Source organism: Podarcis tiliguerta (genome assembly GCF_965153285.1).
Source record: "Podarcis tiliguerta genome assembly, chromosome: 4".
Classification (NCBI taxonomy): Eukaryota; Metazoa; Chordata; class Lepidosauria; order Squamata; family Lacertidae; genus Podarcis; species Podarcis tiliguerta.
Window position 1 is genome coordinate 21,552,444 of NC_139537.1, and position 22,096 is coordinate 21,574,539.

General features: G+C 45.4%; 1 protein-coding gene and 1 long non-coding RNA gene across 3 annotated transcripts in view; both read right to left on the reverse strand.

Annotated features, from left to right (window-relative positions):
• LOC310675916 overlaps nt 1-22,096 on the reverse strand; it is a 212,913-nt gene that overhangs the window by 26,392 nt on the left and 164,425 nt on the right. The gene's annotated exons all lie outside the window — the stretch shown is intronic.
• Nucleotides 1-22,096, reverse strand: part of EXPH5 (exophilin 5) — a 54,378-nt gene that overhangs the window by 24,139 nt on the left and 8,143 nt on the right. The window contains exons 1-3 of one of the 2 annotated variants that reach the window (XM_083436038.1): nt 17,608-18,592; nt 2,337-2,494; nt 908-1,070 (exon numbers count right to left, since the gene is read on the reverse strand). In XM_083436038.1, the coding sequence (XP_083292164.1) occupies nt 908-1,070; nt 2,337-2,494; nt 17,608-17,726 (440 nt within the window). In that variant the 5' untranslated portion in view covers nt 17,727-18,592. Of the gene's footprint in view, nt 1-907; nt 1,071-2,336; nt 2,495-17,607; nt 18,593-22,096 lie in introns of those variants that run through there. The other variant, XM_083436040.1, reaches the window with a different exon arrangement.

A 22,096-nucleotide genomic window follows, 5' to 3' on the forward strand; every position in this document is an offset into this window, starting at 1 on the left:
AATTCTGACGTTACTGAATAGCTGTGTCAAAACAGATTTTACGGGAGGAGCTCAGTGGCGGACTGCACGCTCGCGTGGAGCAGGTCCCCAGATTGATCTTTGGCGTCTCCAGACAGGGATGGGAAAAGACTCCTGTCTGACACCCTAGAGAGCTGTTGCCAGTCAGTGTAAGCTATACTGAGCTAGATGGTGCAATGGTCTTAAGGCAGCTTCCTATGATCCTATGAGTTGTAGTGTAAAACATCTGGAGGAAACTAGGTTGGTGAAGGTGGGCGTGGGTCATGTCCCCAGAAACTTCGGTCAGCTGCTCTTCCAGCTGTGTCCAAATTCCCTGCTCCCTGAGATGCAGCCACACCTTCAAATGTTACAGAAAAGAAGAAGAGTTTGGATTTGATATCCCGCTTTATCACTACCCGAAGGAGTCTCAAAGCGGCTAACATTCTCCTTTCCCTTCCTCTCCCACAACAAACACTCTGTGAGGTGAGTGGGGCAGAGAGACTTCAAAGAAGTGTGACTGGCCCAAGATCACCCAGCAGCTGCATGTGGAGGAGCGGGGACGCGAACCCGGTTCACCAGATTACGAGTCTACCGCTCTTAACCACTACACCACACTGGCGGTCAAGCAGCTTTCAACATTTGTAACGTGGCACAGTGTGAAATCCTCCAAGGCAGACACAGGAAAGAAACAAGCTCATGAAAGTTCATGGAATCATAGAGTTGGCAGTCTAGTCTAACTTGCCAGGCAGGAATAGCTGCTAAAAATGAAGACCTCTCCTCTCCACCAATCTCAGAAAAGCCATTATTGGTGCTTTCTGCAACAGAGCAGCTGACTCCAACCTGGCCCCCAAAGATCTGGATTTGCAACCAAAGCAATTGAATGCACACAGATAGGAAGCTTCCAGCTCACCTTGGAGGGTATTGTGGCTGCTTTTGCAGAGGCTTTGAATGCTGCCGTTTCGATTTTCTGAAGGAGGAGAAGAGGGATGCAAAAGGCATACGCAGCCCTCCCAGGATGGAAGGGGAGGCATTCTTCTGGGCTTGTGGGATCGGCGGGGCGGAGGGTTTTGCATCTGAAATGGAAATTGAAATGATAAGTATTTTTTGTTTTCCCCAATCCTTTGAATTGGGTTTATTTATTATTTGAAGCATCAACACAGACTTTCAGTCATAATCCCAGGGCAACTTACAAAAGGAACAAAACAATTAAAATGCAAATACAAAAAAAGAAGCTAAAAGCCACATTTGTTTTTTTTAAAAAAGCAATTAAAAACTGTGCAGAAGGAGGTTGGGAAAAATAGAACAGCCTTTGTCTGGTGCTAAAATGATGATAAGTAGCTGCCAGGCGAAGCTCTCTGGAGAGAGAATTCTACAACTAGGGTGCAGCTACCAAGAAGGCCCTGTCTCCAGAAGCCTCACCTCAGATATGGGGGGGGGGGCAGGAAGGTGGCATCTATAAAAAGCCTTCCACACTCAACTTCATTATTAAAGCTTTGTACTTTCCATTTTCTTTGAGGAAGCAAACCCTGTGCTTCTCGCGACAAACTTTGTATAAATATTCAGTATATTCTGCATGTCCTCAGAATACTCCCTGACTGCCATGAGTTCGGGGTGCGCATGTGTTTGTGTGCGCGCGCCTCTGTCTAGGTACCTGAATAAAAAAAAATGTTAAGGTGAATCTGAGCATTGTTTAATGTCCACAACAGTATGTAGGCCAGTTAAGAAACTGATCAAAGCAACAGTCTGAAAGAAATTCCCCCTACATCTGTATCAGTGTCAAGCCAGACAGCAGACGGGCTCCATCTTCCTGTCCTGATATTCTGATCACATCATCACCTGCCTGCTTTCTGAGCCACGTTGAATCTGTCAAGGTGCCGTCCATCCATTTCACTTATCTAAATTGAATTCCTGTCCCCTGACAAGCAGATTGGAGAGGTGCACTGTTTTATCCGAGACCTGATTTCTCTCATCTCCGGGAGGACTACAGCACTTGAGTGTGATAAGTCAATACACAACGTATATATTTATATTTCCCTACAATATATAATTTCCTTCCCTACGAAGCTCTTAAATGCTCTTCCTGTCACAAAGGCCAGCGCTGAGGCAATTCGATCAGATAACGCTCACTGTAGCAGTCTGATCCCTGCCTTGACAACACACTTCCAGAGAAGCTACAGCTAAGTTGCCAAATTGCCTTTTAATGTGGTTAACTTTGAGATATTCCTTCCACCTGAAAAATCTCCGGTGACTGTTCCTCTTCCTTAAAACTCACAATGTCATATATCGCACATTTTTATAGTTGGAAGTGGCCTTGTTTGGATGCATGAGTGGCAACTCACCATTTCCGATGGACTTCCGCAGTCTGTGAACTAGGGGTTGTTTGAACATTTTGCCAACATCAGCCTCATTCTGAAATTTTCTCTTCTGGATTTCTTCAAACCAGTCTCCGGTCACCCCTGGTAGTCCTGTTGCATCTTCCTTTTCCTTGTGAAGTTTGCTATGAAAGAGAACACATACGTGATTTTAACTGGGAATTATGTTTGTTTTTAATATTCTCAGTAACATCCCTGGAGGAGTGGTCTTCTCTTCCTCCTAAAAGGGGGTGGAGAGAATGGATTCCAATTTGTGAAGCACATATAGGAGCGTTGCAAATACACCCACAAAAGTTGCCAGCCCATAACTGCTTTACAGTGGTACCTCAGGTTACAGACGCTTCAGGTTACAGACTCCGCTAACCCAGAAATAGTACCTTGGGTTAAGAACTTTGCTTCAGGATGAGAACAGAAATGGCACCGTGGCACTGTGGCGGCAGCGGGAGGCCCCATTAGCTAAAGTGGTACCTCAGATTAAGAACAGTTTCAGGTTAAGAACGGACCTCCGGAACGAATTAAGTTCTTAACCCGAAGTACCACTGTACTGGTATGCTTAGAGCAGGGGTTGGCAAGGTTTACCTTGCCTGGGCCGGTTCACTCCAGTGGAGATCCTTCCGTGGGTCAGATTCTGCGCGACTGACCGCGATTTCCAGAGTCGGCATCCATGTGCCCCATGGGCCTTAGGTTGCCAATCCCTGGTTTAGAGGCTAGTATTAACCTGCTATCCCAGCCAGATGGGCAAATTATTATTGTTATTGTTCTCCTCCTCCTCCTCCCAGTTCACCCAGTGGTGGCAAAGCATGATACAACAGACTTTGCGATGACATTGCTCTAGTATCACCTTCAAGTCAGAGCAGTTTACTAGGCTGTTTGTTTGTTTGTTACTTTTAATATATTTATATATCCCATGCTGGGATTCAAGGTGGCTTGCAACATTTAAAAACACTAATTATAAAATGCAGGGCAATAACAACAAACCAGTTAAAAACAACAATTAAAATACACCAGAGCACATTTTAAACCAGCAATTGAAATGCAGTTGGCCCTGACAGCAGCCCGGTGAGCAGCCGCATCTCAGCTTTAGTTGTCAAAGGCCATAGTTTCATCTGCAACCCTTTGCTAAAATGCTAGATTAGCCAAGAGTACACTTTCACATCCTGCTTCAGGCAGGCAGGCATCTGTCAAATAATATTCAAAGTACTGTATTGCACCCCCTCTAGAGGCCAAAAACTAGAGGGCACGATTTCCAAACAACTGTGACTATATTGCCTTTTCTGCAGTTTGCAAGACGGTGGTGTGATTGTTAGACCCAGGATCTGATCCCAGTAAGGTCTGGTACACTGATTGTTAAGAGTTGAAAATGTGAGACACACACACACACACACACACACACACACACACACATGTTCATATATCAGGTCTAGTAAAATCATGATATTCAATAGCTGAATTCTCCAATGTACTACAAAAAAAAAAAATCAATTTCAATTCACAAATAAATGAATTGCATCGTGTATGTGTGATGGGAAGCACTACAAGACATCATAGTTGTCCAAGAAAAAATATGCAGTGCAGTTTATTTATTGGTTTATCTTTCTCCTTTCTTTTACTCTGTACTCAAGGCAGCTTGCCACAAACCTGCACAACCATCATTTGGATCTGTGGGGCAGTAACTATGACAACTTTGTTAAGAGTGACAGAACTCCTCCATCACCCGCCTCCATTGTTCAAGGCTCCAGGGGTCAGCAACCTTTTTCAGCCATGGGCCAGTCCACCATCCCTCAGACCATGTGGTGGGCCGGACTATATTTTGGAGGGGGGGAAATGAACGAAAATGAAAGGTTGCTGTCCCCTGGGCTAAGGGGTTGGGCAATTTCTGAAGCCTTTAAAAGCTGTTATACACCTTTGTTCTGGGTCTTCACCTCCTTTTGCAGGGGGAGGAGACACTCTTTTGCAACAGAAAAAAAAAAAAACTATCTTCCTTGCTTTTCTTCTACTGGTACCTGCCTCCATCCATTCTTCTCTGATTTAATGGACTTAGGGGATTCTAAGTCCCTTGGGGCAGTTGGGCTGTAAAAGCCAACCCCAAATTTTAATATAACACCGCAACACACTCACCCTATTTCCATGACAGTGTTCATCGAAGACAACCTTACTTGGCTATGAGTGATCACCAAATAAGATGATTTCTGGTTCTACGTATGTCATCACTCCAATGCCTGAGGGACCACAGACATTTCTGAAGCAGTTGGGAGTGATGATCCAAAATGGGAGCTCTCTCCCCCCAAATTTGGAAAGGGAGTTCTAAGGTGCTATATGCCCCCTTTGAATGACCTCTCAATGCATAGCCAAAATCATCTTTATGACCTCAGCAGCTGTACATGTGCTCCCCCAGTGTGATACCTGAGTGTAAGAGAGCCCAACCATGTTTAAAATGAAATTGTAAACTAAACTGAGCCACATTTCAAGTAATGGTCCCTGAAATGGCGTGGGCCACTGAGAGACAGGGCACTTCCTCAGAAGTGGCCTACACCGTTCTAGGAAAACCAAGCTAAATTTCAAGTCAATGTGATTTTTAAAAAGGATCCAGTGCTCTCCTGCTGTGTATACACAACAGTATTGGCACTCAGCCCAGTCGTGCTGCCCTGAGAGAAGAGTGTTATGGCAACTTGACTCTAGCTGGACTTACTCTTGAGTAAACATGCCCTGGGTTTGGTCTGTTAATCTTTAACACTTATTTTTCTCACTTGGTGTGTCGACATGCTGAACCTCGAACGGCTATTTTTGAAAGAGCACCTTCTGCAACACCCATGAAGTTGCAGTACGTTTTACATAACAAATTAGACAATGCCAAAACGGAATGCGACCTCATCCTGCCCCCTGGTGTGCATATATTATTGGTACAGCTTTTGGTTTACATACAGATATACGGTATATTACCCTCCCACAGTCTGTCATACGTATAGTTAAGAAGAAACAGATTGTTATAAAATGGCAAACGCACTTGAACGTCAACAAGCATAAAGCGATGTGTGTTGGGGCAAACAAACATATATTCTGTCATTTGCATTTCATATAATAAACCAAGCTTTCTTTATTCTGTTTGTGTGGGAACTTACTGTGGGCATAAGGTTAAGGGTAAAACACATATTCGTAATGGATGCAACCTCTTGTTAGTGTGTGCATGAATACATCTGAGTGCTGGACATGCATGTGAGTTCAAACATGTATGTGTAAACAGATCTCCACCCAATCCAACACCCAGCATGGTGGATCAAAGGTCTGGATTGCAGCCTGACCCTCTGAGGACCTGATTCATTATATTCTACAGGAAAAACCTCAAGTATGAATTGAAACAGGAGCAGTGTTCAAAATGCGCCAGGTGAATTTTGCACCTGGCTATTGGCAAATTGCAACCAAGTGAAGATGCCCCGGCACCAGGATAGTGCCTGACGACTCCACCATCTGGAGGTTCATGCCTGGGAATCCTAGGATCTTGACCCTTTCCACACACTAGCAACACATCCTGTATAATTCTATCCATTATATTTTATCTGCTCAATCAGAATGAATTTCAGGAACCCAAAAGTCGTATTGAAAAATATGACTTCCGAGCTGCCTGCCCGCAGAATGGCAACTAGGCATTTCATTTTGGCAATGATAACCCTGGTTTAAGGAGTCATTTGGCGCCTAGCTTATATATCTGTGTTTCTAACACTGAACAGGAGCATAATTATTATTTTTCCCTTAAATGGAAAGCAACAAGGTTATTTATCGTGTTTTTCGCTCTATAAGACGCACCAGACCACAAGACGCACATAGTTTTTGGAGGAGGAAAACAAGAAAAAAAAGATTCTGAATCTCAGAAGCCAGAACAGTAAGAGGGATTGCTGCGCAGTGAAAGCAGCAATCCCTCTTGCTGTTCTGGCTTCTGGGATAGCTGCGCAGCCTGCATTTGCTCCATAAGACGCAAACACATTTCCCCTTACTTTTTAGGAGGGAAAAAGTGAGTCTTATAGAGCAAAAAATATGGTAATTCTGCAGAAGCTAGGAAAAAGATTGTGCAAATAACTTTCAGTCCTATCTTTCTGGCACTCCTCTGCTTTAGCTGCATTCCTTAAGTAGTTGTGCCAGAATCTCAATGGGCCAGTGCCTAATTCTGCATAAAATTCTCTAAATCCACACCCTTAGGGTGTGCAGATGCAGCAAAAGCATTTAAAAAAACACAATGTTAGGTGTGGATGGTTTTGTGCACACAACACAACCTCTGACTTAGAATAGAGACTGACCAAATACGTTCTCACCTGGCCACTGAAACTACCTGCAGGCTTGGGATGGGTAACCGTGATTGCAACCCATTTCTCATTCCAGACAAGTACCGGTACTTGCACATTAGCAACTGGTGGCTATTGTTCTGCTAGGTGGTTTTTGTTCAACTGAAGGGATGTTTGAGGTTTTTCTTTTTAACATTTGGGACATTAAAAAATGACACCCCCACCTGCACTCTGGAGTGATACAGACCACAGTCCCGTGTAAGGTGCATTTAGGAGCAAGAGAACATTTGGGAAGCATATAATCTCCAAATAGACATTAGATAAATATTGCATGCAGGCCAAAGATAAAAGCAGCCAGGAGAGCAGGATCCTACCCTACAGCTGCCTTTGACACTGCCTGGCAGTTCTTGAGCTGTGCGTTTCTTGTGATTTTTCAGTACTTGTTTCACCGTGTTTATTTACTCCAAAGCTATGATTCAGAACATTGTTAGATCACCTAAGTACTCCACTCTTTTGTTGCTGTTATCGCCTAAACTGCCATTTTGTCTGCACTAAACTCAAATGTTTCATCTCCCCTGTTAAAACTTTTGTGGATCCACCTCCGGGCAGAAGCGTGGGCTGATCAGATTTCTTTGCTGAGCCGAACCCTATGAAACTTTATAACAGGTTGCCAGAGGGAGACTGTCAGATCTGAGAAGACAGAATTATCCCCTCCACGCACACACAAATTGCTCCTCTTTTAGCTGCCTGGAGATCTAAGGGTTCACAGACAAAAAGAGGACACAGATTCCTAGTCTGACATCCTGTCAAACAGTCAACCTATCTAAAAGTCGGAAGAAATTGCAATTATTGCTGCAATTATTTTTTTAAAAGCCCATCTGTTCAAATAACAGTGAAGGGATCAGTTTAAATATTGAAAGTGTTAGCATTGAGATATGTACGGGCACTCCTATTCCATTTCAAATTTCCTGAATTCCTGCTGTAACAAACACCAGAAGAGAAATACCAAGAGAGAGTTCTAGCAGGACTCCACCTCTGACACTTGTCTGAGGACCCCTTAAAACAAATATACAGTGGTACCTCTCGTTACGTACTTAATTCGTTCCAGAGGTCTGTTCTTAACCTGAAACTGCTCTTAACCTGAAGCACCACTTTAGCTAATGGGGCCTCCTGCTGCTGCTGCCGCGCTGCTGCTGCGTGATTTCTGTTCTCATCCTGAAGCAAAGTTCTTAACCCCAGGTACTATTTCTGAGTTAGTGGAGTCTGTAACTTGAAGCGTATGTAACCCGAGGTACCACTGTATTCACTTTGATCAGCAACAGAAAATTGAGTCTGGGAACTGGGAACTTCTCATCAGGGTTCCTGCCCTCATCAAGGGGCTCTTCATACATTAGTACAGTGGGTGGCGCTGTGGGTTAAACCACAGAGCCTAGGACTTGCCAATTGGAAGGTCGGCGGTTCGAATCCCCGCGACGGGGTGAGCTCCCATTGCTCAGTGCCTGCTCCTGCCAACCTAGCAGTTTGAAAGCACGTCAAAGTGCAAGTAGATAAATAGGTACCTCTCTGGCAGGAAGGTAAATGGCATTTCTGTGCGCTGCTCCGGTTCGCCAGAAGCGGCTTAGTCATGCTGGCCACATGACCCGGAAGCTGTACGCCGGCTCCCTCGGCCAATAAAGCGAGATGAGCACCACAACCCCAGAGTCGGTCACGACGGGACCCAATGGTCAGGGGTCCCTTTACCTTTACCTTGGAAGTCAAATGCCTTGTGAGAAGAACATTTTGGCTCCCAAACGCCGCACACGTGGAAGTGATTGTTCCGGTTTGCGAACCTTCTTTGGAACCCAAATGTCCGTTGCGGCTTCTTATTGGCTGCAGGAGCTTCCTGCAGCCAATCAGAAGCCGCACCTTGGTTCCTGAACCTTTTGGAAGTCAAACGGACTTCCGGAACGGATTCTGTTCGACTTCCGAGGTACGACTGTATCTGGGGAATGCCATTTGCACGTCATCTAAAATCCTGGGAGGTGGAGAAGAAATTTCTGACAGTATGAGCTGTTCAGCAACAGAATGGACTATCTTGGAAGGTGATGGAGTCTCCCTCACTAGTGGTTTTTAAATAGAGGTTGGCTAGCTATCTCTCAGGGATTACTCACCTCTGATTTCCGAATTGCAGGGGGTTGAACTAGATGATCCTTGGGGTACCTTCCAACTCTACAATTCTATGAGCCCAACAAGATCTGGAGGCCCACAGGTCTCCATCCCTGGTCTACCATGACTGCCAGTGGCACTCAAAGTTCATGCCTTATCCCTGTCATCTTCTAGAGAGAAGACCTGGGATGTTAGGTAAAGTAAAGGTAAAGGTACCCCTGCCCGTACGGGCCAGTCGTGTCCGACTCTAGGGTTGCGTGCTCATCTCACTTAAGAGGCCGAGAGCCAGCACTGTCCGCAGACACTTCTGGGTCACGTGGCCAGCGTGACAAGCTGCATCTGGCGAGCCAGCGCAGCACACGGAAACGCCGTTTACCTTCCTGCTAGTAAGCGGTCCCTATTTATCTACTTGCACCCGGGGGTGCTTTCGAACTGCTAGGTTGGCAGGTGCTGGTACCGAGCAACGGGAGCGCACCCTGCCGTGGGGATTCAAACCGCCGACCTGGCAATCGGCAAGTCCTAGGCACTGAGGTTTTACCCACAGAGCCACCTGCGTCCCTGGGATGTTAGGCCTGAAAAAAAAAATCTGATACTAAGCCAGGGGAAAAAATACTGTCAGTTTCCCACTTGCTCCAGAGTTTCAAGATGCACTACAGGAAGAAGAAGAAGAAGAAGAAGAAGAAGAAGAAGAAGAAGAAGAAGAAGAAGAAGAAAGCAAATTGACCACAGGCTATTAATCCTTTGTCTTCTATTTTTTTAACTACACATTTTATTTTTGAAGGTTAAAAACCCTCTCAGAAGTAATTTCCCCACAGTAGTCAAGAGTAAACCTGGGAATCACTTTTGATGTAACACCACTAGATTTTTTTTTTCCTCACATGATATCCAATTCCCACCAGATTCCTTTAATGTCACTCATTACATTACACTCAATAACATTAATTACACGCCACTTCTTTGTATTTCCGCACAGTTATAATGAGGTGTTGTGACTGTAACCTGACCAGCCCTTGAAGTAATGTTAGTAGCAGATTGTGGTAAATATTCACACTAGGTGATAGATAGCTTTGTCACAAGAGGAAACTTATGGCCCTCAGTGAGCCTGTTTTAAATAACCATTTGCCCAACCTAGCTAATTACTTTTAAATAACATCCGGTTCGTCCATCTCATTTCAGCGTACTATCCAGTTTGTTAGAAAAGCTCCCTCAAAGTAAAGGCCTGTTGCCTTAAAACTACTACCAATGATTCAGCTTTCTAAAAAAATAACCATTATTAGGACACCACAGGAACAGTAAGCTGCTAAATACTCAAAAGGTTGTGTTTTAAATGGACCTTCCTTCCTTCTTTAATAATTGGAGGGGGGCAAGTAAATATAATTGATACAATTTATGCCAGTATCTTGTGTCCTTGCTGTACAATTATTATTCATCCATTAACATTTGTGGATATAAAATTCTTTTCATGGAAAGTTGACTTATCTCTCGTTCTCTCTTTTTACACACACACACACACACACACACACACACACACACCTCTCACCCCCCCCCCCACTACAATTATGATCACTTTTGCGGGGTTTATCTTTCCACAGAATTTTTTCTGTTTCATATGTTCATCAGTAACAATGAATGCCAATTTCAAATGCAACATTAGGCATGTTTGGAAGTTTTAAAGTTTTTAGCTTTGTTTACTAGTAAAGGTAAAGGTACCCCTGCCCGTCTTGACAGTCTTGACAGACTCTAGGGTTGTGCGCCCATCTCACTCAAAGAGGCCGAGGGCCAGCGCTGTCCGAAGACACTTCCGGGTCACGTGGCCAGCGTGACATCACTGCTCTGGCGAGCCAGAGCCGCACACGGAAACGCCGTTTACCTTCCCGCTAGTAAGCGGTCCCTATTTATCTACTTGCACCCGAGAGTGCTTTCGAACTGCTAGGTTGGCAGGCGCTGGGACCGAACAGTGGGAGCGCACCCCGCCGCGGGGATTCGAACCGCCGACCTTTCGATCGGCAAGCCCTAGGCGCTGAGGCTTTAACCCACAGCGCCACCCGCATCCCTATAGCTTTGTTTACTAAGTACAAGTAAAAAGATGTAAAAAGGGACAGATTGTAATTGAACTTTAAGACAGTAACCTCCAAAGATCAGTGTCCCTCAGATTAACACATATTCTCACTAGATTGTAAATAATAATAATAATAATAATAATAATAATATATTATTTGTACCCCACCCATCTGACTGGGTTGCCCTAGCCACTCTGTTTTTATATATGCTGGAAGCCGCCCAAAGTAAAACATTAAACCTTAAAAGCTTCCCCATGTAGGGCTGCCTTCAGATGTTTCCTAAATGTTAAATAATTACTCATCTCCTTAACATCTGATGGGAGGGCATTCCACAGGGTGGGCGCCACTACCGAGAAGGCCCTCTGCCCTTAAGTGAAAAGCCCTCCATAGTGAAAAGCCCTCCATGTGAGATCCAGAACAATGAGCTCCAGAAACATGCTTTAGCAGAACAAATTATAAAAAGCTAAGATGGTACAGTCTTACAGCTAAAACACCTTGGGCTCTTTTTCCTCCTATTCATTTATAGCTTTTGCAAAATCCGACTGTGAACCGTTGAAGTTTGCGACAAAAGTAGCTTTGTTGGGGAAGTTGCTCGCTTGTGTCTGCGCAAAGGCTATGACCATCAGGAAGACCACGAACCACTCAAAGCACACAAAAAGGATCACTCTGAAATGACTGCCATCCTCAGCGAATGCCCCCTCTGATCCTGAGCCAAGGGAAACAAGCTTCTGCACCATAACTCTAGGGAATAAATACTTGTTAGGAGGCTACTGATAAACAGTAGAAACCAGTTGCACTAATTGAGGGACACATCTAATGCTGGAGAAAACCTTGCTGTATGAACACTGCTGTATTCCTTGGACAACTAATTTGCTCCCCAGAGTTTGCTTATAGAAGCAGTGCACAAAAACAGAAAGGTTCACCGGAGAAAAGACATCTTCCGTTTTTCTTCCCCCAGCCTCTCCTCATTTTTAACTCAAGGAAATTGTATTGGGCAGGGGAAGAGAACATGGCCGGAAGCTCTTTTTCTTGACCTCAACCGCAGGTGATTCTTCACCTTTTCCTCCTGCAACCCTGTAGGGGGAAATTTCCTCTCATTATTGCTCATCCTTTCCTTTCTGCAGCTCCTTCCTTGGAATTTGTTGCTAGTGTTTTGCACCTGACCTGTGGCTCTGATGCCAACAAGTTAACACACTTTATGTTGCACATGCACGTGCACACACACACACACGTTCGATGCCAAAGTTCACTCCAAGAATCATAGAATTTTATTGCTGGAAGGGACTTCAAGGGGTATCCAGCCCAACCATTGCAATGCATAAATTTCAGTGAAATCATACATGACAGAACAGAACATATGTCACTGTTTCCCATCTCAGAGAGAAATCGGCTTTGCCCATCTCCCCACTCAAAGAAATCTTAGTTGATTGATCATATAAAATATAGGCTAGTTTAGACACAATGCTGTACTGGTTTGGCCCTGCACTTTCCTGTAGCAAACTGCAGTTTCTCTTTTGTCCAAACTGGCAAATTATGGTTTGTTCTTGCCCTCAAAATCAGAGTCGAGATCCAGTTTCACATTCTGATTTGCAGAGCAAGTACAGGGCACGTTTTGTTAATTTGGATGAAATGACAAACTATGGTTTCACCGCAAACTACGGATGCAGGGAATCACAGCACGCAAGGAGAGGAGCAAGCGCATCATCACATAGTGCCAAACCATAGTTCGCCAGCATTGCCTGAACCGGTTTGTGATCCACCAATCCCATTCTTTGTTCTAATGGATGTTGATTTGAAACCAAGCTATCTGATTGGCAGACTCATGGGGTGGGCCTGTGGCTTGGCTGCACTACTACACATTTCAGAATGTCTTACAAGTCCCATCACATAAAAAAATTGATGCACATAAATAACTAACAAGTCTGGGAAAATAGTCTAATTTGAAACTGTTTTTTTAAAAGAATAAGAATAATAAATGGAAAAACATTTATACAACTAATCTTCCACCTGCCATTTGAAATGGTACAGTCCATGCACAGATACATAGGGCAACTCTGTCATTCATGTTTTTCAGCTCTCAGCCAGGTTATTACCAGTCTGGTGCATAACACTGTCTATTTAAAAACAACGTTTGAACCTAGTTGGTACAAAAAAAAGTACGTAGCAGAGCCTGCTCATTGGTACGGTGATAATGTTGAGAATTCACCTAGTCATCAAGTAAGCACCTTCTCATAAAGTTATCAAAGCCTTCATGAAGGTGCCATAGTATGAATATTCACATTCTTGTGGTTACAGATAAAAGACAACCTTCTTTATATGAGGTGCTGGCATGCACCACTTAACACTGGAGATTTAAGCCTCTGTAATTCTGTGGTAAAGAGCTTCAGCTATCATAGGCTCAAATCACAACGCAGCCACAAGTGCCATGGGTGGCCTTGGGCTAACTATTATCTCTCACTCCCAGACCACATCTGAAATATGGAGCTAACAGTACCCTCATACCTTGCAGGGTTGATGTACAGCCTGACATATATGAAGCACTTTGGACTATTGAGAAAGGTGCTGAATATATGCTAAGTAATTATTTTACTAGCAAAATACTTGCCATTGTCATAATCATTTTATTATTTATATATCACACCCATCGGTCTGGGTTTCCCCAGCAACTCTGAGCGGCTTACAGCATATATTTAAAAATTGTAAAACATCACACATAAAAAATTTGCCAATACTGGCAAATGGACATTGTGGAGTGTCATATCTCACACCTTGGATATCCAAGACATTAACTCTGAAACAGAGTAGGAATGTTTTAGAGGAAGGTTAACCGGAGCATCATCAGGGATGTGGGTGGTGCTGCGGGTTAAACCACAGAGCCTAGGGCTTGCCGATCAGAAGGTCAGCAGTTTGAATCCCCACAATGGGGTGAGCTCCTGTTGCTCGGATCCTGTTCCTGCCAACTTAGCAGTTTGAAAGCACGAAGTGCAAGTAGATAAATAGGTACCACTCTGGCAGGAAGGTAAACAGCGTTTCCATGCACTGCTCTGGTTCACCAGAAGCGGCTTAGTCATGCTGGCCACATGACCTGGAAGCTGTATGCCGGCTCCCTCAGCCTATAGAGTGAGATGAGTACTGCAACCCCAGAGTCGTCTGCGACTGGACCTAATGGTCAGGGGTCCCTTTATCTTTACCTTTTAACCGGAGCATCACAGGGATACTGCCATTCCTGTCCAATATGCAATTTGGAGTGAGCCAACATGAAGAACTGATCAAGATATCTAATGTCTACCTGTGTCATTGGAGCCAGGACAAATTGTGTGCCTCAGGTGACGGTTCCAGATTTATCAGCCAAAGAACCCTAAACTACAGCTCTGCCTCTTCGCCAAAGTCCCATCACTCAAACAGAGTTCTGGGTTCAGAAGACACGAGGGTGTACTCGGAAACCAACCTATGATGTTTCCAAAAATTGCAGATAGTGGGTGTCTATCATATCTTAACAGACAGATCTGGGGCAGCCACAGAAGCCCTGCTGCAAATTACCATGGAATGGGCTCCTTAGATCTTTGCAACTTGTGAGAGAAACTTTCCCACAGACCACAGTGATCTCCTGTGGTATACTGCCTCTGATCCTGGTGGGAATTAGGGCTGGACCATATCTGATTTTCAACACTGTGATATATCACCAGCTAAACATTGCAATATATTGATATATCACGATGTCTGAAATAAGGATGGAGCTATGTAGAGACATTGGCTGGCTTCACTCCCCCCCCCCCCGCATAATGCTTTTTGCACAGCTTGTGTACGTGCACACACACACACACACATCATGATTCGCGATATAACATGAGAACGGGGACTTTTCTGCAGTGGCTCCCCATTTGTGGAATGCTCTCCCCAGGGACGTTCGCCTGGCACCTTCATTATACACCTTTAGGGACCAGGCAAAAATGTTCCTTTTTAACCAGGCCTTTGGCTGATCTCATTTACATTCTATGCCCTTTGAAAATGTGTTTTTTTGGGGGGGGGCGCACGTTGTATTGGGTTGTTGTTTTTAATTTTATTAGGTATTTTATTCTGTGAACTGCCCAGAGACCCCAGGGTATAAGGCAGTATATAATAATAATAATAATAATAATAATAATAATAATAATAATGATGATGCCAGGTCAAAAATTATGAAACCAGTATGACAACAGGGACTTCAAACCGGATTGGGGCGATATAGTGCCCACAAATCTAATTAAGCCCATTTTATAGACAACTTAAGTTGCCGGTTGCTACGTCCTGTGGTAGTGAACGTCACAGTTTAATCATGTGTACGGTCAAAAAGGACTTTGTCCTGAGCCCTCCCATCGGTCAATTTCACTTGATGACACCATGTCCTGGAATGACAGAGAGGGAGAAAAACACATGCAGGTGAAAAATTCGAGAACTTCTGGTCGAAGGCAGAGACGCCAAATTCAGCAACACACCACTAATAGTGACCATCTGAAACAGCTCTGTACTCTTTGCTCTGCCCAAGCTACAGGGCAAAGTCCCTCAGAGAGTGAGAGAGGGAAACAAGCCGCTTGGGAGAAGACTTAAAATAGCAACCAAACCCAGGAAATAGCTACCTTGTCCCTTCCTGCTTTGTTAGATGCAGACACTAAGCTACTGTACAAAAATCACATGGAGAAGACACCTCTCCCCCTCTACACAAACACAGACGAGGAGGCAGCAGAGCCTTGGATTGAGGCTCAAATCTCCAAACCTACACTGAGCATTTGATTTCTCTGCTACAGTCAGTTCCACATTAACAGTGTCCAATACGCCAAATCAGCGTTTGGAATTCTCCAGGCACCAAACACATTTTGCACCCGACTATTGGCCACTCATAACCAAGTGAAGAAGCCCCGGCGCCATAATGGCGCCTGAAGTCTCCACCATCTGGAGGTCCACGCCTGGGGAATCCTTGGATCTTGACTCTTTCCACACACTAGCAACACATCCTGTAGAAGTCTATCCGTTATATTTTATCTACACAATCAGAATGAATTCCAGGAGCCAAAAAGCTGTATTGAAAAACACGACTTCTGAGCTGTCTGGCCCCAAAATGGCAACTAGGCACTCCATTTTGGCGACTGTAACCCTGGTGTAAGGAGCCATTTGGCGCCTAGCTTATGTATCTGAGTTTCTAACACTGCCAAATATATATCTATATGATGAGAAACAGAGAGGCTCACACACATCTTAACTTCCTGTGTAGGTGAAAGGCCTAAGAACTGGGCCTTATGCTTGTTTACTTTGGCACCCAGCGAGGTTTATTTCGGTCGGGCTTGCTCTCAAGGAAGAATGACTAGGAAAGCTCTGGCCTTAAGTCATGCGCACTAGCTGCAATCCTGTACCCACTTACCCAAAAGTAAACCCCATGAAACTTACTTCTGAGTAGAAAAGGACAGGATAGCACTTTGTAGGTTGATTCTCCTAATGGATTCAGCACATGCGGTTGCATGGAAAGCCTTTGCTGACTTCCATCTGCATTAAGGCAGGCTTACATATTCACCTGCATGCACAAGATTTGGTTTTGGCATTGACGATGAGGTTGATCTGTGGTGGCATGCCAACACCAAAGCCTCTGCATGCCAGCCTATGCACGCAGCTGGCTCATTATGGGCTGAAAGCGCTGAAGCAAGCATCAAAACCCATGTCATCACATGGGAGCCAAGCGTAAGGCTTTTTTTAACAGGAATGGCAAGAACTTCTTGCAGTGTGTGGATGCTGTAAATATGGTAGAGCCTACAGACAACAAAAAAGGAACATTTATTTGCGCAATCCTACGCAAGTTTACCTGGAAAGAAGCCCAAAGGTGCAATCCTATACATGTCTACTCAGAAGTAAGCCTCATCAAGTTCAATGGGACTTCCTTCCAGGTAAGCAGGTGCATGATGGCAGCCTAAATATCAAAAGGTCATTCTATTAAATGCCCTGTTTTATCCAGCTTACAGTAGAAGAAAAATATTCAGCTCTTTCTTTTTTAATGTCACGTCATAACACCCCACCAGACTCTTTATTGTTTAAGAAAATTTTCCCCAAAGTGTTTTTTAAACTGTTTTTAAAGTCTGTATATTTTGCCATTTCTCTCATTTTATATTACAATACACTGCTTTGATAGCTTTTGGCTGGAAAGCGGTTTATAAACTTGAAATATAAGTAACACAATGTGAACCAAGATTCCTCTGAGGTCAGCCTTGCGGCTTCTTTTGAATTCTGGGGCCTAGCTCTGAACCTAGCGACCATAATAATTCAAAATAAAAAACAAGTGTGTCTTGGAGCATGTACAAACTGCCTCCTGCCTCCTCAAAACATTCAACAAGTATACTTCCAGCTCGCCAGACATTTTAAAACTCAGGCATAGCGCTTCAAGGTCAAGAAGTCCACAGTCTAGCTTGGCACCACTCTTGTGAGATAAATTTATTGCCGACATGAAAATCACCTGCCACTAAAAGCCCCAATAAATGCATGCAGGATTGGATCGTAAAGCACCAGCAGCAACAGAGGAAAACACCATAGCTCCAGGGTGCACAATAAAAAGTTAGATCAACTAGCTTGGGATCAAGGGAAGATTGAAAGAGTCATTAAGCACCCATATTACAAGGTCTAGACAACATCTCCACGTGTCCTCCTAAAAGGGACTCCATCACCCCGCGGGTTTAGCTGGTTCCCAGAACTTAGGTGGCCCCCCCCCAGAGGTGCAGCACTAAAGGGACTTGGCTGTACCTGATCCTCTCCTTCTCGGCCCTTTTGAGCTGCGAGTCCCGCTCCAGCACGCGGAAGATCTGCTTGGCTTCTTCCTCGTTCAAGAAGCTGAGATCTACCCGGCGAGGATCCCTGTTCATCGTGGATCCGGCGCTGCGGAGGTCAGCCGCCTGCTGACCCTGAGCCGCCTGCAATGCGCCCACAGCATCGCCCTCCACACCAAACCCCTGGCAAGCCCCCGCCTCGCCGGCCAGGTGAGGCTCCCGCGCCGGCAGCGGCTCCCTTCCTGCCTTCGGACGGGGCGAAGCGAAACAGGTTGCCGCGACGGGGCGGCGCGCAGGTGCGAGGCGCGCGGCGCGCACACCTCCGGGAGAGGCTCCCGCAGCGCCTCCGGGTGACTGCCTTCCCCGCTCGGCTAATCCAGGCGAGGCCGCCCGGGGCCGAAGGGAGGGAGCGTGCCAATCCCTTGTTTGCAGGGAGGCGGGCTCTCCCTTCCCCGAGGCGGCTGAGGGGTTGCTCTGGGGAGTGTACAGTAGTTGGGAACTTCAGCTCCCGTCCATACACGGGAAGAGACTGAGAGAGGCAAAGAGCAGGCCGCGCTTCATTCTGGCTAAATATTTGCTTTTCAAGTCTTGGAGCAGGGATGGAAATATTTGCTTTGGCCAGAGCCAGCAAAAGTTATCAAGCTGTGAGGTAGCCAGGACATAAAGCTATCCAAAGGATGGAGGGTGTGTACAGCCAGCCCAGGCCTTGCTAACCTCCTGCTCTCCAGATGTTTGGGACTGCAGGGGCTGATGGGAGTTGTAGTTCGAAACGTCTGGAAGGCACATGGTCGACAAAGCCTGCACTGCTCAGCCCTGCTTACATTTAACTTTTTTGGATACACTGTGATATTATTAGTTGTCATGGATAAGGCAGTAGGCAAACTCAGGTGGCCCAGCACCTATTGGGTTGAAAGCACTCTGCTCCTCACCATCAGGAATGGATTTCTACATACTCAGGGGACACTCTCTTCTGGTAAGTAGAAGTAGATAAGTTTGTAAGCTTGCAGGAAGGAGTATCTGGTTGGAAACCTGAACAGGAGCATCTGTATTAGGGGAATAGGACTGCGTTGAAACCTTTGGTTGCAGGTCCCATCTGCATCCTTTATTTGCAAACAGGACCTGCAACAAAAGGTTGCAGCACAAATTGCTGCTGTTCAGGACTCCATTTCCCACACATGGTGTTCTTTTGCGGGGACGTCCCACATAGCCTTGCTGAATGTTTCTATTGACTTTGCACAGTTTCTGATTTCAGTGGGTCTGTTTCCCCCCCAAACCCACTTTCCCAGATCCAGCTTCCAAACTACAGTACCGCTTGTCCACCAGAAGCAGGTCCAATTGGCAACTGAAGTCACACACATGCTTTCTCCCCCTCTCTTTTTTCATTCAGTTTTGCACCATTGTGTAGCTGCAAATGAACAGAAGACGCTGTAATGTTGAGAGAAAAGTGTGTGTAGGGAAAGGGAAAGGACCCCTGGACGGTTAAGTCCAGTCAAAGGCGACTATCTCACTTCAGGCCAAGGGAGATGGTGTTTGTCCGCAGACAGCTTTCCACTTCTGCCGCAACGGGACACCGTGATGAGTGCCAGAGTGCACGGAAACACCGTTTAACTTCCCGCCACAATAGTACCTATTTATCTACTTGCACTAGTATGCTTTTGAACTGCTAGGTTGGCAGCAGCTGGGACAGAGCAATGGGAGCTTGCCACCGTTGCGCAGGTTCGAACCGCTGACCTTCCGATCGGCAAGCCCAAGAGGCTCAGTGGTTTGGACCACAGCACCACCCATGTCCCTTGTAGTGGTTCCTTGTGTGTAGCAAGGAAGTAAGAGTATATAATTTGCCAGGGACGGACGTTGGCCTTTCAGATGTCAATGGTGCCTTGTACGAAGCCAAAATTTGGCGCCCTTCCCTCCTTCTGTTCTGCAACTAGGTTATAGTTGCAATGCCCTGCAGTGGTTTCTAGGCCCGGCGCCCAGGGCGGCGGAACTGGTCGCTCTACCCTAAATCTGCATTTGCATACAGGCACATGCCTTGCCTCACTTTCAGAATGTAGATAATGTAAGAAGTGGAGGCAGGCTAATTAAGGACTTATGGGGCACCGCCTCATAAGGCCCTCACCCGCCTTGCCTGTCTACTTGCAATCAGTCCAGGGAGTGACGCCGCCTCTCGGCTTCCTCTTCCTCAATCTCAGTGCTCCTCTTGTAGAATTCAGCAAAGAGGAGGATGGGGACAAACCTATAATTAATTGACCCCTCTGGCCATGCCTGCTGTCAACTCTGGAACCATCTACTGCTGAGCTCTTTTCCTTCCATTCTAACCAGCCCCAGTACAAGTGCATTAGAAAGGGTAGCCCCGTAGCTTTGCCCTTGGCTTGTGTGCATTCAGTAGTACGTCTTTAAAGCTGCAATGGGGTACATGCAATGTGCTTTTGGGGGGATGCTTCCCTAGCGCTTGATGCAGAAGCTGCCGAATGGTGCATCCCTGCTGCAGAGGCCCCCTGTGCATAAAGCTGGGCACATCAAGATCACTCTGCATCAAGACACTCTCCTGTCTGTGTTTCCCTGCTTGGAACTACGACTGAACTAGATAAAACAATGTTGATAGTTTTCAGGATTTGAATTTGCTTTGAGAGCTCAACTTGTGAGTAGTACATAATGCTGGCAGTGGGGAGAGCCTTTGAGCTGTAAGAAACACAGTGGAACTGGATCTGATTTTGCAGCTCACAGCATAGGAAGGCACTCTGCACATGAACCAGTCTCTTTGGATGACCTTGTTGTTCAGCGCTGAAAACAGGTTGTGGGGCTTCATCCCCTAACCAAATAATTTATTTATTTTTTGGACATGCATCTCAGGTAACGAATAATGCAACTGGCAAATGACTCTTCCCTTTGGATGTTGTATTGCTGGAATCATTCTCTGGCATCAATTGCTGCCTCAACATCTTGGTTTGGGTAAGCATGATGAAGTGAAATGGTTTTTCCAAGGTCCTGCTCCTACACTGGAGGAGGAGGAGGAGTTTGGATTTGATATCCCACTTTATCACTACCCAAAGGAGTCTCAAAGCGGCTAACATTCTCCTTTCCCTTCCTCCCCCACGACAAACACTCTGTGAGGTGAGTGGGGCTGAGAGACTTCAGAGAAGTGTGACTTGCCCAAGGTCACCCAGCAGCTGCATGTGGAGGAACGAAGACGCGAACCCGGTTCACCAGATTACGAGTCCACCACTCTTAACCTCTACACCACACTGGCTTCAGAGGCTATTCCCAGCTTGCTTTGAAGTGGTTCATGAACTGCAGAATCATCATTTTAAAAATGCCATCTCCTCTGATGCCCCGCAGTGAAACTTATTCATCCAGAGACAATATTATTTAAAGACTTCTGCTTTTAAAACTCCCCCCCCCCCAAACACACACACACACACAAGCTGACTAACATGTTTGGATATATTTCCCAGACTCATTTAGACACATAAACATGAGTGGTCATTTTGATTTCGCTTGTCTTCTGTCAAGCAACAAAGATGCTCTTTTGTGTGTCACGCATAAAGTCTCTGCACCTGGCCAAAAAGAAGGGGGAAAAGCCTGACTGTGATGGTTACCACAGCCATAATTCAATGTTGCTGGTGGCAGGTCCTGCTGACACATATATTTTTAATGAATGGGAAGACGTGAGAATTCTTCAGCTACGTTGCTTGCACATTCAGATACAGTGCTATAGCGTGGGAGACTTTAAACCCCCTCATTCTCAACGAGTGTTTTCAAAGTTGTTGGGGTTTTTTTTAAAAAAAAGAAAAAAAAGCTGGAAGGTATGTTTAAAAAAATTAAGGCAGAGTACAGGAAAGTGTTCCAAAATAATCGGCAGGATCTTGCAGCAATTAGCCCAGAGGCGCTGAAGAACTGTAGGATCAAGTCTGTTCCTGTTTGAATTAATTGCTATATGAGATAACTGCGAAGATTAGCAGGTATTGTGCCAGGCAAGTTTAATTAAACCCATGCATTAAATTAGGAGGGAGAAAATCATGCTGTGGTGTGGATGTAAATGCAAAGCATTTCTCTCGGATTGGTGCGCTGAGAATTGGAATGAATTTATACGGACTTTCCCCACCCCCACCCCCCAATACTAGCTCATGCCAGGGGAGAGGATGTAATAATACCTCACTAGCCCTATTCATGTGTTCAAATAAAGCATAGGGGCAGCACAGAGGGGCTACGAGGTTGCATATGCCCCACCTCCGACATGTCTCTCTCCCTGCCTGATCCATCCTCTCCTTCCTGCATTAACAGGCTTCCTGGGAAGGCCTCGAAGCCTACTCAGCCAAACCCGCTTAGAAATCCCCTTCTCAATATGAGAAGGTCTGTATTGGAGTGAGTGGGGATAATAATAATAATAATAAATTTTATTTATACCCCACCCTCCCCAGCCAAGGCTGGGCTCAGGGCGGCTAACAACCAATCATAAAAATTAGTTA